This window comes from Schistocerca cancellata, chromosome 12 (assembly GCF_023864275.1).
Source record: "Schistocerca cancellata isolate TAMUIC-IGC-003103 chromosome 12, iqSchCanc2.1, whole genome shotgun sequence".
Classification (NCBI taxonomy): domain Eukaryota; kingdom Metazoa; phylum Arthropoda; class Insecta; order Orthoptera; family Acrididae; genus Schistocerca; species Schistocerca cancellata.
In genome coordinates, this window is record NC_064637.1 from 15,801,014 (window position 1) to 15,821,048 (window position 20,035).

At 45.2% G+C, this 20,035-nt stretch overlaps 1 protein-coding gene across 1 annotated transcript in view; it reads left to right on the top strand.

The window, feature by feature from the left end:
* LOC126109828 (acetylcholinesterase-like) overlaps positions 1-20,035 on the top strand; it is a 701,016-nt gene that overhangs the window by 369,275 nt on the left and 311,706 nt on the right. The window contains exon 7 of the mRNA XM_049914883.1: positions 9,083-9,225. Within this exon, the coding sequence (XP_049770840.1) occupies positions 9,083-9,225 (143 nt within the window). The remainder of the gene's footprint in view (positions 1-9,082; positions 9,226-20,035) is intronic.

Below are 20,035 nucleotides of genomic sequence, written 5' to 3' on the forward strand. Positions count from 1 at the left end.
TGTGTGGATTTCATGAGCAATAAAAAATGGCGGAAGTGATGTTTATGTTCATCTCTATTCCAATTTTGGTTCAAAGGGATCTGAGGACTATGGGACTTAACTTCTGAGGTCATCAGTCCCCTAGAACGTAAAACTACTTAAACCTTCCTAACCTAACGACATCACACACATGCATGCCCGAGGTAGGATTCGAACCTGCGATCGCGCGGTTCCAGACTGTAACTATCCAATTTTCTACAGGTTCGGGAACTCATGGAACAGAAGTGATGCAAACTTTTTTTTGATGTGTGTAAATAGCATTGTTAACAGTGTCTGGTTCCTTTTCTACAAGAGCAAGCTTCTATGTCGTGTACTGTGTCTGACAATATTTATTAAACACGGAAACGTGCAAAACAGTACATACGTTGTCGTAATGCGGAAACGGAGCAATTTATAAGACGTGCAAAATGGCACGATGATTAGTTTTCGGACCAGTCGGCTAACTTTGTAAACTGTTCGCATGCCGCAGTGGTTAAAGTATACCGTGCATGGGTAAATGGCGCTATCCAAAACCGGCGCCGAAGCAACTATGGTGCACCACTGGCCATACAACACAGGCATCAAACGACGGCCTTTAGCGATGTGCAGCTGTTGAACAACATACTGCCCAGATGAACCGAGGGGCTACAAACAGTGCCTCCTGAACCAGCGTCGCTGCGCACGGGCCCCCGTGGTTCATGCACCCGTGCTGACTGGTATTCATTGGCGACGAAGGCTGGACTTCACACGCCAGTCCTGCAATTGGACGTCCATTTGTGGCTACTGGTGGCCTTTTCAGGTGAATCGCATTTTGTGCTACATCGGAAGGGAAACGCCCGGAAGCAAAGAGCCTGCAGCAACCGCTGGAAGTCGGAGGAGGGGACGTTATAGTCTGTGGAATGTTCGTGGCATTCCCCGGGCGATCTCGTCAATGTGGAAGGCACAGTGCATCAACACAGTATCTATCGTCGGGGGCCATATTCAGGCTTTTGGCAGGTGGTTACATTGATGAGACTGCACAGTATAAAATCTAATTGGAACTCCCTATTGACTGGTGTGCTATTAGATTCAAGTAGTCTTAAGTGGTGGATAAATAAAAAATAATTCTCTCAAACGCCACCCTATCGGGAGAGAGTTTTGGTTTTTGCGGATCAAAATTTACGAAGTAAATAAGTTTTTTTATGTATCCGTAACCATTTTCCACGCAAAAATGAGAACATTGATTTTCTTGAATTACAGCGCCAACTACCAAGAATCAAAACAAATGTTCGAGACAAAATGTATGTAGTTTTTTATGTAGAATCTCAGACTGCAATAAAAAATGGGGGTTCCCATTTGAAATTTTAAAGTTGCCTCCCGCCCCACCCCCAAGGGGCTGGGGTGGCAGGCTAATTTTAGCCCCTCTCGAAAATAATCAACTTTGGATTCTACACATTTTTTCGCGTGAAGCTTATTTTTCGAGTTATTGCGGTTTGTCGACTTAAACTTTACAACCTGTATGGTGCACACATAACCGTCCCCCGCAGTGTTCCACGGTCCCTGTCCGAAAGTAAATGAGGTGTACCTGCTCTTGGTTTAGGCCTGGTTGTTCTTCCGCGTCTTCACAATCACAACAGCCGACTTGGGCATCTTTAGAAGAGTTGAAGCGTCCCTCATGGAGCTGACACGCCCACATCCCAAGTCGTTGACCTGTCGTGAGAGACCCATTCTGCTGTCACCGCTTCGCTACTGGAAACACGGACTCTTTTAATATCGTTGGGTCGGCCTCTCGTGAAGTCTACTGGTCAGATCCTCGTCACACGGGCGTGTCCGGATACTTTTGATCAGATGACGTACGCCTGTGTCAATTCGCTGTACGGCGGGCGATGGAAGTGGGTGACCCGGTTGCCATAAAGCGCCATCGGCCGCCGCCTCATCCGGAATTCCGGGCGCCACTCGGCCATGTCGATTGCAGGTCGATATCGGCCACAAATATAGTCAGTCGACCGGGGTGGGGGCGGCCGTCACGTGCGAGTGACCTCAACTGGCCGGCCTTGGGGCAGTCCAGAGTCAGGGAGCCAGCGGACCACCGCTGTGGAGGCCGGCTCTGTCCCAGTTCCCCCCCCCCCCCCCCCCGCACCTGTACAAACAACAGCGCGTTTACGCGAATGCCGTACATTTGCCATGCCGGACATTTGAAACTTCCTCGTACTTCTTCTGTCCGCTTTCAAACCGCCGTCTCCACATCTTACTCGATACAACCAGTACGTAAAGGACCTTCTTCTTCGACATCTTGACCAATTGATGATGATGAGTCCCATACTTCTTTACAGAGCGTAGGGGAGCGACGCGGGAGACCCGCGCCGCCTTACTAGGCAAGGTCCTAGTGGAGGTGGTTTGCCATTGCCTTCCTCCGAGCGTAATGGGCGTGTATGATGATGATGAAGACGACACAACAACACCCTGTCATCTCGAGGCAGGAAAAATCCCTGACCCCGCCGGGAATCGAACCCGGGACCCCGTGCTCGGGAAGCGACAACGCTACCGCGAGACCACCAGCGGTGGAACAATTACGGAGCTTTTTTTCCGAAATCGAAATATTTATATCTTTTGGGAAACGAAAGCAATACCGACGATTATGTCAGTATGTAATTAGTTCTGCCAAGTATAAATATACACTCCTGGAAATTGAAATAAGAACACCGTGAATTCATTGTCCCAGGAAGGGGAAACTTTATTGACACATTCCTGGGGTCAGATACATCACATGATCAGAACCACAGGCACATAGACACAGGCAACAGAGCATGCACAATGTCGGCACCGAGCGAGGTGGCGCAGTGGTTAGACACTGGACTCGCATTCGGGAGAACGACGGTTCAATCCCGCGTCCGGCCATCCTTATTTAGGTTTTCCGTGATTTCCCTAAATCACTCCAGGCAAATGCCGGGATGGTTCCTCTGAAAGGGCACGGCCGACTTCCTTCCCTAATCCGATGAGACCGATGACCACGCTGTCTGGTCTCCTTCCCCAAACCAACCAACCAACCAACCACAATGTCGGCACTAGTACAGTGTATATCCACCTTTCGCAGCAATGCAGGCTGCTATTCTCCCATGGAGACGATCGTAGAGATGCTGGATGTAGTCCTGTGGAACGCCTTGCCATGCCATTTCCACCTGGCGCCTCAGTTGGACCAGCGTTCGTGCTGGACGTGCAGACCGCGTGAGACGACGCTTCATCCAGTCCCAAACATGCTCAATGGGGGACAGATCCGGAGGTCTTGCTGGCCAGGGTAGTTGACTTACACCTTCTAGAGCACGTTGGGTGGCACGGGATACATGCGGACGTGCATTGTCCTGTTGGAACAGCAAGTTCCCTTGCCGGTCTAGGAATGGTAGAACGATGGGTTCAATGACGGTTTGGATGTACCGTGCACTATTCAGTGTCCCCTCGACGATCACCAGTGGTGTACGGCCAGTGTAGTAGATCGCTCCCCACACCATGATGCCGGGTGTTGGCCCTGTGTGCCTCGGTCGTATGCAGTCCTGATTGTGGCGCTCACCTGCACGGCGCCAAACACGCATGCGACCATCATTGGCGCCAAGGCAGAAGCGACTCTCATCGCTGAAGACGACACGTCTCCATTCGTCCCTCCATTCACGCCTGTCGCGACACCGCTGGAGGCGGGCTGCACGATGTTGGGGCGTAAGCGGAAGATGGCCTAACGGTGTGCGGGACCGTAGCCCAGCTTCATGGAGACGGTTGCGAATGGTCCTCGCCGATACCCCAGGAGCAACAGTGTCCCTAATTTGCTGGGAAGTGGCGGTGCGGTCCTCTACGGCACTGCGTAGGATCCTACGGTCTTGGCGTGCATCCGTGCGTCGCTGCGGTCCGGTCCCAGGTCGACGGGCACGTGCACCTTCCGCCGACCACTGGCGACAACATCGATGTACTGTGGAGACCTCTCGCCCCACGTGTTGAGCAATTCGGCGGTACGTCCACCCGGCCTCCCGCATGCCCACTATACGCCCTCGCTCAAAGTCCGTCAACTGCACATACGGTTCACGTCCACGCTGTCGCGGCATGCTACCAGTGTTAAAGACTGCGATGGAGCTCCGTATGCCACGGCAAACTGGCTGACACTGACGGCGGCGGTGCACAAATGCTGCGCAGCTAGCGCCATTCGACGGCCAACACCGCGGTTCCTGGTGTGTCCGCTGTGCCGTGCGTGTGATCATTGCTTGTACAGCCCTCTCACAGTGTCCGGAGCAAGTATGGTGGGTCTGACACACCGGTGTCAATGTGTTCTTTTTTCCATTTCCAGGAGTGTAGATCCCTCCGTCTGTACGGTAGCTTCCTTTCACGCTTACTGATTGCGATAGAAACAGTCCATCGGCAGGGAAGCAACAAGAAAGGATCGATGCAAAGAGTATGCGAATGTACGCTACTCATTTCTTTTTGATCACTGCATTTGTGCCTACTGTAATTACTACAACTGCATGCCCAGAAAACAATAAGGAACGAAGAAATGCGTATGTGAATGTTTGAGAAGAAGAACAACATATTAATTTACTCTCTAAAATGCGATATCCCTTGCGGTGAAACATTAGTTAATGAAGTGCAGCGAGACAATGTTCAAAACATGACTGAAAATACGTTCACTAAATAGAGATAAGAACATCTATGATTGACATGGCATCTAAAGTCGACGTACAGTTTTAAAACGTTAGAAATACGGCAATGAAGTAATACAGAATGCTATGCTTGTAACGTACGTTGCTGTTCTACATTGTTTAGCTCTGGTATTTACAGGGTCACAGAGAAAGCCTCCTAGGTTTTGGAGGTCCAAATGGCTCTGACCACTATGGGACTTAACATCTGTCGTCACCAGTCCCCTAGAACTTAGAACTACTTAAACCTAACTAACCTAAGGACATCACACACATCCATGCCCGAGACAGGATTCGAACCTGCGACCGTAGCGGTCACGCGATTCCAGACTGAAGCGCCTAGAACCGCACGGCCACACCGGCCGGCAGTTTTGGAGGGAAAAGCCGTAATTGTAATAATCTGCACTACAACAGAACGAAGAAACACAGCTTAAGGAAAAATAATGTAATTTGGGTTCCAGCTCACAAGCGACATTGAAGCAGGTAGTTCCTGTGACTTAGTATGGGCAGAGGTTCTATTAGACGACCGGGATAAATTAATAACTGGCTCCTTTTACCGACTCCCGGTCTCAGATGAAACAGTTGTTGAACAGTTCAAAGAAAACTTGAGTCTCATCACAAATAGGTACCCTACTCGTACAATTATAGTTGGCAATGGCACAAATACATTTTCATACCCTATTGTAGATAGGAAACAACTTCCGTAATTGTTCTAAATGTTTTTTTTTTTAATTATTTTGAACAATTAGTTCACGAGGCCATTCAAATTTTAAATGGTTACGAAAACATACTTGAGCTCTTAGCCACAAATAATCCTGAGCATCACGACGGATACAGCGATTAGTGAACACACAGTCGTAGAGAGGCTCAATTCCGTAACAAAGAAATTCACCAAAACCAAACGCGAAATATATCTATTTATAAAAGCAGCTGAAAATTCGCTTGACGTCTTTCTAAGAGACAGTGTCCAATACTTCCAAACTATATAATTGAAGACCATATGCGGATTCAGTTCAAATAAATAGTATCAACAGCACTCGAGAGATTCATACCAAATAAATTAATAAGAGACGGAACTGATCCCCCGTGTTACACAAAACACGACAGAAAGCTGCTGCAGGAGCACCGAAAAAGGCACGTACAATTTAGGCGAACGCAAAATCTCCAAGATTGGCGAAGTTTTACTGAGGCTCGAAATTTGGTGCGGATTTCGATGCGAGATGCATTTAATAGTTTCCACAGCAGAAAATCCAAAGAGATTCTGGTTCTATGTTGAGTAAACGAGAGGAAAGGCTAAGTAAGCGATGAGGAGGAGGAGGAGGAGGAGGAGGGGGATGGGGAGACAAGGGACCCAACCCTTTGGAGCAGGTAAAATCCCGGCAAATGTCCGGCGTGGCAGATGTCCGCACACCGTCTACGCACTGTCCCGAGATGCGTTACAGCGCCCGTCTCTCGGCAGCAGTGCGGTCAGCGCGGCGTACTGCTAGCCGAACGGCTTCTGATGATGATGTTCGTTTTGTGAGGCGCTCAGCTAAGTGGTCATCAGTGCCCATACACAATCTGTACACAGTCCAACCTTACCACTTTCATGAATGGCGATGTGATGATGAGGCAACACAAACACCCAAGCGCCGGACAGAGAAAATACCCAACGCGACCCGGAATCGACCCCAGGACCCCGTGATCCAGAGGTAGCAACGCTAGCCACTAGACCACGAGCCGCGGACGAGGGGTCCGGATTCGATTCCCAGCCGGGTCGCAAATTTTCTCCACTCGTTGAATGGGCACTGCGTATTGTCCTTAGGCGTCGAAGTTGACATATCGCTATTGAGATAATTTTATGGGCACGTCCCGAAAACCATTAAGAAAATAAAAAAGGTCCAAAATCTTAAACCTAATAATATCGAAAACCTCAATACCGACCTGTATGTACTATCAAAATGGGCGCAGAATATAGAGTTCAAGCTCAGGTCATCCAAAGCGGAAGCGATATTAGTTGGTCAATCTAGCATTATTAACCAGAAATATAGGGAATAGCTACCACCTTTAACTCTAAAGGGTACAAATATCAACTTCTCTCCCTCGGCAAAGAGTCTAGGAGTTAACAACAGATGAAAATCTAAACTGGACTGAGTACGCAACTGCAATGTAGAAAAAGGCATCACCATCTCTCCATCCTCTACAAAAATATGAAAAGCTCTTCGCTCTTCACCTGAAAAAGAAACTTGTATACGTCCAAGTAGTGGTTACACCGATGTAAGGTCTTCCTCAGAAAAGCTTACGGCGATTGTAACTGGTTATGAAAGCCAGTGTGCATTACATCTGTGATGTTCAACTCTCTGATCACTTTTCACCATCATATGGACAGGTATCGTAGCTGTGTGCGCACAAGCGCTGAGATCTCCGTGCCCTCTGTCTTCGCTATTGTCTTAAGAACGAACGCTACCCCCATATAACTCCTCGACCTTAACGCTCTTGTCTGAACAACATGGCAGAAACACCCATCAGGGTAAAATCCCATTTTGTTCCATTGCATAGTTCAGCCTCTTTCTCGAAGTCCTTCTGAGTAGCGGGAACCCGACTGTGGACTAACCTCCCACATTGTACTAGAGAATCGAATAGCATCTCCAGCTTCGGAAGACATACCTACTGCAGCAGTAGTAATGATCATCGTTGTCCCTCTATACACTCGTTACCCCAGTACTCCCTTCTTTCCAACCATATCTTCCTCATTTGCTAGTATTCTTAACCGGTGGACGCTAATTAAATTTCCTTTTTCCAGAAAATGCGATATCAGAAAACAACTACTTTGTACACCTATTAATACTTATTACATCTTCCACTATGGTCATTTTTTTTATTGCGAATAATCCATCTGAGGGCCACGTTCCCATCTCAGTTTTTCATTCTTTGGACGGCCGGAGTGGCAGTGCAGTTCTAGGCGCTACAGTCTGGAACCGAGCGACCGATACGGTCTCAGGTTCGAATCCTTCCTAGGGCATGGCTGTGCGTGATGTCCTCAGGTTAGTTAGGTTTAAGTAGTTCTAAGTTCTAGACGACTGATGACCTCAGAAGTTAAGTCGCATAGTGCTCAGAGCCATCTGAACCATTTTAGCCATTCTTTTCTTTTCTTTTCTTCCAGCGTGCTTTGATATGTTCACTATGTTTCTTCTTTCTGTCTTCAGACAATTTTGAACTAGCCTTATTAGCTACCCTGCGTTGGAATCCTTCCGTTTTCTATACTTCTTCCCGAAAGGCTTCTCTGTTCTTTATATGTTATGTTTTGTTTCTAAATCCTTTTTCACTCTGGCGACTCAGCTTGTTGTGGACTACTTATCCCACAAATATTTGAAGATCTTATTAGTTAATCCACTGTCTTGCATTTTCTGTCTTTCTTTTCCTTACTGGGTTAAAGTATTTTCTATATTTTGGTATACTTCAGCATTACTTCCTAAATTCCGCTGTTTTGTAGTCCTAATATTTTCCTTATAATTCGCCTTTCTAGTACTTCTAATTTACCTAAATTATAGTTTAATCCCAAGTGTTGCTTTTATGTAGGTATTCTGACTTCACTACTGCGTTGTAATGCCTTTTTTCTTGGGTAGGCATTCTTTATTGTAGAGGTGTTTGGTGATTCTATTTTATGTTAGCCTTTCCTCTATTGCAAATTTTTCCAAAGCATTTTCTTGGAGTATTTCCCTAGATATTTGAATTTTTTCACCGTCTCTATTTGACCATTATCCTTTTTCAGGACTTTCGGAGCATCCTTAATATTTATTAAAAATTTAGTTTTTCTGCAGAAAAAACTCTGAAGTCAACTCTGCTGGCTGTTTCTTCCAGGAGATTTATTTGTGTTACAGCAGATGCCACATTGTAGAAGAGTAGCCTATAGTAAATTCATCTCCAAACGCAAGACAGTTCATTTCGATCTTTCTGCTCCCCTTCCTAACCTTGTAGGCGGGATGTTGAGTTCAATGAGTTTTTAGTTCCAAATTCTCACTGTTTTCTCTAACACACTATTAGGAAGAATTGGGGATAGGCCGTCACCTTGTCTTGGAAAATACTATATCATTATTATTATTATTATTATTATTATTATTATTATTATTGTTACTGTTATGACTGACTGCAGCAGCAGCAGTAGTAGAAGTACCACCAGTTCATAGTTGGTATCGCCTATTGATATTGTCTCTGTACTTAATAGTGTACTTATATTCTACACCCTATACTTGATATTGTTTGCCATATTGAAATTGTTACCTCTTAGGTAACTATGGTTGAATTATGTACTGTATGTCTGTAACCCTGGTCCGAACAAGAGAGGGCCTGAACGCGCTAATGACATCATGGTAAACATATAAATAAATAAAGCAGTTTGTTGACGGCGTGTGTGTGTGTGTGTGTGTGTGCAGGCACGTACTTCATCCTGTACGACTTCGTGGACTACTTCGACAAGGACGCGGCCACGTTCCTGCAGAGGGACAAGTACCTCGAGATCGTCAACACCATCTTCAAGAACTTTTCACCGCTCGAGAGGGACGCCATCATCTTCCAGGTGAGGCAAAGAGCGCCAGCACTTCGCTTTACACTAGCTGCAAAGTTCATCCAGCCACTCTGGTGCTATCAGAACAGCGTCATGGAAATACGCCTGCAACTACATCTGCAGCGATACTCCGCAGTCGACCGTACGGCGCCTGGCAGAGGGAACCATGTACAACTACCAGTAGTTTCCTTTCCTGTTCCACTCGCAAATGGAACGAGGGAAAAACGACTGTCTCTCGTACCTTACCTACGTGGTCCTTATGCGCGATGTATGTAGGATGCAGCAGAATCGTTCTGCAGTCAGCTTCAAATGCTGGTGGTTCTCAATATTCGTCCCTCCAGGAATTTCCATTTGAGTTCCCGAAGCGTCTATGGAACACTTGCGGGTTACTACCACTAACAACTATAGCTGCCCACCTCTGAATTGCTTCCATTAACGCGACCTGGTGCGGATCCCAAACACTCGAGCAGTATTCAAGAATAGCTCGCACTACCGTTTTATATGCGGTCTTTACAGATGAACCTAAGTTTCCTAAATTACTCCCAGTAATCCGAAGTCGACCATTCGTCATCCTTACCACAATCCTCTCATGCGCGTTCCATTTGATATCGCTTTGCGACGCTATGCCCAGATAATCGTATTTGAACGACGTGACGGTGTCAAGCAGGACACCACTAACACTCTATCCGAACATTACAGGTTTTATCTTCCTACTCATCCGCATTCTACCGGGTGATCAAAAAGTCATTATAAATTTGAAAACTGAATAAATCATGGATTAATGTAGATAGAGAGGTACAAATTGACACACACGCTTGGAATGACATGGGGTTTTATTAGAACCAAAAAAATACAAAAGTTCAAAAAATGTCCAACAGGTGGAGCTTCATCTGATCAGAATAGCAATAATTAGCATAACAAAGTAAGACGAAGCAAAGATGCTGTTCTTTACAGGAAATCCTCAGTATGTCCACCATAATTCCTCAGCAATAGCTGTAGTCGAGGAATAATGTTGCGAACAGCAGTGTAAAGCACGTCTGGAGTTATGGTGAGGCATTGGTGTCGGATGTTGTCTTTCAGCATCCCTAGAGATGTCGGTCGATCACTATACACTTACGAATTCAGGTAACCCAAAAGCCAATAATCGCACGGACTGAGGTCTGGGGACCTGGGAGGCCAAGCGTGACGAAAGTGGCGGCTGAGCACACGATCAACGAGGCGTGCAAGAGATCTTTCACGCGTCTAGCAACACGGGGTGGAGCGGCATCCTGCATAAACATCTTACGTTCCAGCAGGTGTTTATCAGCCAGGCTGGGGATGATGCGACTCTGTAACATATCGGCGTACCTCTCACCCGTCACGGTAGCAGTTACAAAACCAGAATCACGCATTTCCTCGAAGAAAAAAGGCCCGATAACGGTAGATGTGGTAAATCCAACCCATACCGTGACTGTATCGTCCTGCAATGGAGTTTCGACGACAGTTCTAGGATTTTCGGTAGCCCAAATTCTGCAGTTGTGGGCGTTGACAGACCCTCGGAGCGTGAAATGAGCTTCGGCGGTCCACAACACGTTATTCAACCAATCGTCATCTTCCGCCATCTTTTGAAACGCCCACACCGCAAATGCCCTCCGCTTCACTAAATCGCCAGGTAACAGTTCATGATGTCGATGGATTTTGTACGTTTAGCTTCGGAGGGTACGCCTAAGTGCCAACCAAACAGTAGTGTATGGAATGCCGGTGCGATGTGCGACTGCACGAGCGCTGACTTCCCCGTGCATAGACGAACCTGCTACAGTCTCCATTTCTTCCTGAACTGTCTCAGCAGCATTACGCCTTGTGCTCGGTCGGCCATTACGGAGTATCCTCTAAACAACCCGTGGCTTCGAACTTGGAAATCATTCTCGCCACAACGGACCTTTACCCGTTCGAACCCCCTTCCTACGGCGATAGCATCGTAACACTGAACTAGCACATTCCCCATTCTGATAATACAGCTTCACTAAAAGCGCCTTTTCAGGTAACGTCAACATGCTGCGACTGCTGGCGCATCTGATTCTCTCTCTCATTACAGCTCCTTGTATACACGATTGTCATGCACAGTCACTGACGTTTTGCTGTCCAGCGCCATCTGTCGGACATTTTGTGAACTTTGGGTTTTATTATAACAAAAAAACAATGTCGTTCCAAGCATGTGTGTCAATTTTTACCTCTCTATCTACATCATTCCGTGGTTTATTAAGTTTTCAAATTTATACTGACTTTTTGATCAGCCGGTACATTTAGAGCTATCTTCCCATTCACCATACCAACTATAAATTTCGTATCAGTCATCTTGTATCCTCCTGCAGTCATACACCTTACCGTACACCACAGCATCATCAGCAAACAACCGAAGATTGCTGTCCACCCTCTCTGTCAAATCATTTATGTGTATAGAGAACAAGAGTGGTCCTATCGCACTTCTATGGAGCAGTCTTGATCATACCATTGTCTCTGGTGGACACTCGCTGTCGACGGCATCATTCTATTATTTAAGAAGACTTTGAGCCACTAACATATCTGTGAACTTATTTCATACGCTCATACCTTCGTTAACACCCTGCAAGGGGTCCCCGTGTCAAACGGCTTCCGGAAGCCTAAAAATATGGACTCTATCTGATGCCCTTCATCTATAGTTCGCAGTATATCATGTGAGAAAAGGGCAAGCTGAGTTTCGCATGAGCTAAATCCACACTGCTTCGTGGACATAAGTTTCTCGGTCTCAAGAAAATTATTCGAACTGAGAATATGTTGAAGGATTCTGTTGTAACTAACCTGTTACTACGGGTTATTACGTTAAGAATGGGAATGTAAATACTTATTGGTTGTGAAGTTAACTTGAGAAGATTAGGGTCGCCACCGACTAACCATACAACTAATCTCATTCTGGAAACTAATCGAAGGTTTGGTCGAGTCGGAAAATAAATTAATTTGATCACAGACCAAAAACTCACAAAAATGCATACGTTGTGAGGTCGCTCATAGCGGATACGATGTAATTAATAGTATTGCCCGTGCACTGTTCACGACAATCAAACATTTAAAATAAAATAGAAAATGCATGAACACTGTGCATAAGATCAGCTCCCAGCAACACACCTGAAAATAAGACTTAATCTAAAGCATTTGTTTTAAAATACAAGGGGAGACTAATCACTGGACCTGTGCGTAAGGAAACGCGTTGGATGTGCTGACAGGAAAGCTACGAGGTGAGTGGCTTAGGTGCAAAAACGTAACCTCGGAATACAAGAGAAATTTGTAGATAAAATCATTTATTCCTAAGATAAGGATGTGAGGCATGTACACAATTCCTGATAACATTAATTCCTAAAACATTAAAGAAAAGCGTTGATACGTTCACCACTATAATCTACACCTAAAATCAATGGTGTGAATCATTCATACAACTGCTGTTGCCTGATAACTGATCGCAATAACTCGTGAAACGGTACACGTTTCGCAGTACACCCGCGTGCCCACGAGGTTTCTGGAGACGCAGTTTCTAGGTATCGTGGCCAAGTTACAACAGTATCACATCACACAGTCATGAACAGTTAACATTCTTTAAAACAAACATGAGACCGGACAGTTAGTGATGACGGTAGCCCAACAAACTCTAATGTTCAACCACGTGGTCGGCTCCCCACAGACGAAAGGAAAATTTACTAGAAGGCAAAGCTATTAATATTTAGAAAAATGAAAGCTTATACAGGCACAGCTGAAGGCAAACAGACATTCATACAGAAGCGAGTGCTCACTTCTTATCGACACCTTTGTGTGGCGCTCTTCCGGCGGATCCAAGTCTGCTACAGAAATTTACTAAAAGAAAAATCTGCCAAAGTTTTGCATTTCTTGTTGCGACAAGGCAAAGCAATCTTTCAGAGCTGAAAACCGAAACCAAAAGCTAACAGCTCTCCCCTCGCCAAGTAACAACGCGCCACGCGGTCAGTCTAACTCAGCCTCCTTCGACTGGAGCACAGCTGTGGACGCTTCCCGTACCGGCGGCAGACTGCCTCCCGCTTTATTCTCCAGTCTCTTCCACGCTCCTCGTGGCCCGGAAAACCCAAAGATGCCATTTCCGCCACAACCTAACGCAGGTGGATTTCTCACCAGTAGCGCAAACCTCTTTGCCTACTTGACCACTACGCGAGTTGGCTATTCTGAACAACTGCTACTGAATCTGTACGACTATCGCAGACTTTCTGCAGCAGACTACGACACTGTCTAGCAACGTGACACACAACCACATTCCTTCAATCACACCACCATGAGAGTCATGAGAAAAGAGAAACAAGGAAAGAAAGAGAAATGCTAGTGAAAATGGGCTACCGGACTAATGAAAGGTGGCTACAGGAGCCTTTCACTGTACCAATCTGAAGTTAGGCATATTGTGTTGTGGCTTGGCAAGACAGCCAAGCCACTATGACCGGTAGCCGAAAGGCACGCATTTTAGCTCACGCAGGCTGGCGTGAGGTCTGGAACAGGACAATGTAATTAATATAGGCAATAAGGTACGTTGCTGCTGGAATACTTAACTTTAATCCATAATTGGTGAACATCGGTATGACGGTACATGCATCACAAGATAAATAGCAAATGATAATGGCGCCTTGCTAGGTCGTAGCAAATGACGTAGCTGAAGGCTATGCTAACTATCGTCTCGGCAAATGAGAGCGTAATTTGTCAGTGAACCATCTCTAGCAAAGTCGGCTGTACAACTGGGGCGAGTGCTAGGAAGTGTCTCTAGACCTGCCGTGTGGCGGCGCTCGGTCTGCAATCACTGATAGTGGCGACACGCGGGTCCGACGTATACTAACGGACCGCGGCCGATTTAAAGGCTACCACCTAGCAAGTGTGGTGTCTCGCGGTGACACCACATATTGTTCTGTAATTTTGTGGGTCTGTTCTTTTTCACTTCTTATATACTGGAGTCACCTGCACTTTCTTCCAGTCTCTTGGGAGTTTCTTCTGTGCGAACTACTGCGTCAGCATACTCTGAAAGAAGCCTAATTGGTATGCAATTTGGTCCAGAAGACGTGGTTTTATTAAGTAATATAAATTGCTTCACTACTGGAAAACAACCTGTTTAGAAGTTGATCCTTGGTCACATAAACCGCTAGCTTTGAGGGCAGTATATTGGCACAGGCAACGAGCTGCAGACCAGCGTAGGTGACTGACGCAAAGCACAGGCGCCTGCTTCCTATGAAGAGGCTACTGGAAAGTTGGTACCACGCTATGATCAAAAGTATCCGGACACCTGGCTCAAAATCACTTACAAGTTCATGGCGCCCTCCATCGGTAATCCTGGAATTCAGTATGGTGTTGGCCCACCCTCAGCCTCGATGACAACTTCCACTCTCGCAGTCAGACGTTCAATCGGGTGCTGGAAGGTTTCTTGGGGAATGGCAGCCCATTCTTCACGGAGTGCTGCACTGAGGAGAGGTATCGATGTCGGTCGGTTAGACCTGGCACTAAGCGGGCGTTTCAAAACATCCCAAAGGTGTTCTATAGGATTCAGGTCAGGACTCTGTGCAGGCCAGTCCATTACAGGGACGTTATTGCCGTGTAACCACTCCGCACAGGCCGTACATTTTGAACAAGTGCTCAATCGTGTTGAAAGATGCAATCGCCTTCCCCGAATTGCTCTACAACAGTGGGAAGCAAGAAGGTGCTTCAAAAATCAATGTACCCTGTGCTGTGATAGTGCAACGCAAAGCAACAAGGGATGGAAGCCTGATAAAGAAAAACACGACCACACCGTAACACCACCGCCTCCGAATTTTACTGTTGGCACTACACACGATGGCAGATTACGTTCACCGGGCATTCGCCATACCCACGCCCAGCCATCGGATGGCCACATTGTGTACCGTGATTCGTCAATCCACACAACTTTTTTTGCATTGTTCAATAGCCCAATGTTTACGCTCCTTATACCAAGCGAGGCGTCGTTTGGCATTTATTGGCGTGATGTGTGCCTTATGAGCAGCCGCTCGACTATGAAATCCAAGTTTTCGCACCTCCCGCCTAACTGTCACAATACTTGCAGTGCACCCTGAGGCACTTTGGAATTCCTGTGTGATGGTCTGGATAGAAGTCTGCCTGTTACAGATTACGACCCTCTTCAAATGTCGGCAGTCTCTGCCAGTCAACAGACGAGGCCGGCCTGTACGCTTTTGTGCTGTACGTGTCCCTTCACGTTTCCATTTCACTATCACATCGGAAACAGTGGACCTATGGTTGTGTGTGGAAATCTCGCGTACACACGTGTGACACAAGTGACACCCAATCATCTCACCACGTTCCAAGTCCGTGAGTTCCGCGGAGCGTCCTATTCTGCTCCCTCCCTTTGTCTAATGACTACTGAGGTCGCTGATATGGAGTACCTGACAGTAGGTGGCAGCCAAATGCAACTAATTGAAAAATGTATGTTTTGGGGGGTGTCCGGATACTTTTGATCACATAGTGTGTAATTCTGTGCGGTGACTATGTAGAGACGTAGTTGGAAGGTGTAGCTCACTATTGGAAATAAAATATTTTTAATTTTCACTGTGGTTTCCATTTCGCCACCGATTGCAACCCTCTTGTACACCTACCTTCCTGATGGCCCTTTTCTAGCTGACAAGTTCGTAGCGCCTATCACTTCCACGAGATGTCACTCCAAACTAGATACATACAACCGCTCGGCAGACGAGACATCCGTACCCAAAGAGTGCAAAGTTGCGCAGGTCAGACCAGTAACCAAGAAATGTTGTAGGAGTAATCCACATAATTACAGGCCCATATCATTAACGTCAATATGCAGCAACATTTTGGAGCATATATCATGTTCGAACATTATGAATTACCTCGAAGAGAACGGTCTATTGACACACACTGAACACGGATTTAGAAAACATTGTTCACGTGAAGCACAACTACTTCTTTACACACACCAAGTGTCGAGTGCTATTAACGAGGGATTTCAAATTGATTCTGTATTTCTTAACTTGCAGAACGCTTTTGACACTGCTGCACAAAAGCGGCTTGTGGTGAACTGCGTGCTTCCGAACCAAAGACCAAATTGTACATATTCTTGTTAACAGCATAAAGGTTCATAACGAAATACCGATTACATATACGGGCAGGAATAGGTTCTAAAACTCCTCTGAAAAGTGTTTATCTTCAGTACCAGAATGAACATCAAATTGTCAGCTTTTCTAAATAGAAAAGCATTTTGTTAGTAACAGACAGCAATAATGAGACTTGCAGTTGGTGATTTCTGCGTGGAAAAGGAAATAAGCTGTAGAGAGATTTAAAATGGTAAGTAAAGAGAGCCTCAGCCTTTTGCTCACATTCTTACATGTAATGCACTTGCTTGTTTTTCATTTCCTTACCTTTCATAACATTTTTAATATTGTTTCAAGAAGTGTATCTTCAATAGCAGAGTGAACTTCAAATTGTCAGGCTTTTCTTAAAGGAAAGAGCAGTCCCTTAGTATCACAGTGCAAGACAGAATCTTGTGTTCAGTGATGTCTATGTTAAAAGGAGAATATTTGATATCTATCTTTTGTTTCCATTCTTTATTACTGGGGATACACTTGTAAAAATTCTTGAAAAGAGCTGTCACCATGAACATATGAGTAAATTCACAATAGTCATGTGTTTTATGAGATAAAGCGAACTCTTGTTACCTTATTGTAAACGAAATTTGTGAGTGTTTTTCTATGTATGACAGTGTTTAAGATAATTTACTTTCAGTGTAATAGCTTGAAAATGTTAAGTCCTGCTGTCAGTTGGCATTTGTCACCACCTGTATGCGAGTTTTAAAGCTAAATAGTGGTCTGACAATTATAAAATAGTGGCAAAGTTCCTCAATCGATTAAACTTATTCCTGCCCGTATATATAATCGGTATTTCGTTATAAACCTTTATGCTGTTTACAAGAATATATACAATTTGGTCTATGGTTCGAATTATAGTCCGCTCCTTTCTGTATGACGGACAGAAGATCGTTAGCATCAGGCGCGTCTGTACGGAGGTGTCCGTGGACTGCTGCGTCGGCTATGGGCCGCTTAGTGTGACGTCACTAACACTGCTGGGCGGCCTTGTTATCCCGGGGGTGTCGGCTGAAGCGCGTAGAACCGCTCGGCCATAATGGCCGGCACATTTCGGAATGTTATTGGCTGAAACAGAAGTGATTTATGGCGTCCTCCGAGATAGCGTTATAGGCCCTCTGCTGTTCCTTATCTATGTAAACGATTGAGGACGCAATCTGAGCAGCAGTCTTAAGTTGTTTGCAGATTATGCTGTCGTTTATCGCCTAGTAAAATCATCAAAAGCTCAAAAAAGTTTCAAAACGATTTAGAAAAGATATGTTTATGGTCTGAAAATTGGCAATTGATCATAAATAATGAAAAGAGTGTGATAATTCTTGTTGTTGTTGTTGTGGTCTTCAGTCCTGAGACTGGTTTGATGCAGGTCTCCATGCTACCCTATCCTGTGCAAGTTTCTTCATCTCCCAGTACCTACTGCAATCTAATACCCTCAGCATCACCTGACTTAATTCGACTACATTCCATTATCCTCGTTTTGCTTTTGTTTATGTTCATCTTATATCCTCCTTTCAAGACAGTGTCCATTCCGTTCAACTGCTCTTCCAAGTCCTTTGCTGTCTCTGACAGTATTACAATGTCATCGGCAAACCTCAAAGTTTTTATTTCTTCTCCATGGAGTTGAATACCTACTCCGAATTTTTCTTTTGTTTCCTTTACTGCTTGCTCAGTATACAGATTGAATAACATTGGGGAGAGGCTACAACCCTGTCTCACTCCCTTCCCAACCACTGCTTCCCTTTCATGCCCCTCGACTCTTATAACTGCCATCTGGTTTCTGTACGAATTGTAAATAGCCTTTCGCTCCCTATATTTTACCCCTGCCACCTTTAGAATTTGAAAGAGAGTGTTCCAGTCAACATTGTCAAAAGCTTTCTCTAAGTCTACAAATGCTAGAAACGTGGGTTTGCCTTTCCTTAACCTTTCTTCTAAGATAAGTCTTAAGGTCAGTATTGCCTCACGTGTTCCAATATTTCTACGGAATCCAAACTGATCTTCCCCGATGTCGGCTTCTACCAGTTTTTCCATTCGTCTGTAAATAATTCGTGTTAGTATTTTGCAGCTGTGACTTATTAAACTGATAGTTCGGTAATTTTCACATCTGTCAACACCTGCTTTCTTTGGGATTGGAATTATTATATTCTTCTTGAAGTCTGAAGGTATTTCGCCTGTCTCATACACCTTGCTCACCAGATGGTAGAGTTTTGTCAGGACTGGCTCACCCGAGGCCGTCAGTAGTTCTAATGGAATGTTGTCTACTCCCGGGGCCTTGTTTCGACTCAGGTCTTTCAGTGCTCTGTCAAACTCTTCACGCAGTATCGTATCTCCAATTTCCTCTTCGTCTACGTTCTCTTCCATTTCTATAATATTGTCCTCAACTACATCGCCCTTCTATAGGCCCTGTATATACTCCTTCCATCTTTCTGCTTTCCCTTCTTTGGTTAGAACTGGGTTTCCATCCGAGCTCTTGATATTCATACAAGTGGTTCTCTTTTCTCCAAAGGTCTCTTTAATTTTCCTGTAGGCAGTATCTGATAATCCTTATCAGTGTAAAAAGGAATCCGTCAAAATTAATTTACACGATAAATAAATCAAATCTAACTGCCGTAAAGGTCGTCAATTCGTATAAATACTAGGAATTACAGTTAGGAACAACTCAAATTGGAAAGAGCACATACTGTTGTGGGGAAGATGAACCAAAGACCCTGCTTTATTGGCAGAACACATAGGAAATATAACACATCTACTAAGAGGACAGCCTACACCACTCTCGTCTGTCCTCATTCGGAGTGCTGATGCTCGGTGTGGTTTCCTTACCAGATAGGTTTAACGGTGTACATCGAAAAAGTTCAGAGAAGAGCAGCCTGAATAGGGTAGAGAGTTTCACGGACATGATACGCGATTTGGGATGGGCACCATTAAAACAAAGGAGTTTTTCGTTGCCGCGGAAGCTTCTCAGAGAGAAACGATCATCTGAATAAAATAAGGGAAACCAGATCTCGCACGGAAAGATGCAAGCGTTCGTTCTTTCCGAGCGCTGTTAGAGATTGGAATAATAGAGAATTGTGAAGGAACGTAAGTGTGATTTCCAGAGTATGCATGTAGATGTAGATTTCGGAACAGATACTTACCGACATATACGTATATCAAGTACTCATCATTATTGTAAACAATGAATGAAGTACAGAAATCTTCTCTGGAAATGAGTCTATTAGGGAATTCCAGAGGATAGGCTTCACATACAAATTCGTGATATATTCTATATACAGGGTGTTACAAAAAGGTACGGCCAAACTTTCAGGAAACATTCCTCACATACAAAGAAAGAAAATATGTTATGTGGACATGTGTCCGGAAACGCTTAATTTCCATGTTGTTTACTTTACTGCTTTTGGCTCTGAGCACTATCGGACTTAACACCTGAGGTCATCAGTCCCCTAGAACTTAGAACTACTTAAACCTAAGTAACCTAAGGACATCGCACACATCCATGCCCGAGGCAGGATTCAAACCTGCGACCGTAGCGGCTCTAGACTGAAGCGCCTAGAACCGCTCGACCACCGCGGCCGGTTTTACTACTTTTCCCGCCTGTGACTGCCTCCTCTGCCAATGGCCACTTCATAGCTCACATCATCGCCACAAGTTGCCACTCCAAACACCAGTAAAATGTGGTGCAAATAACAATT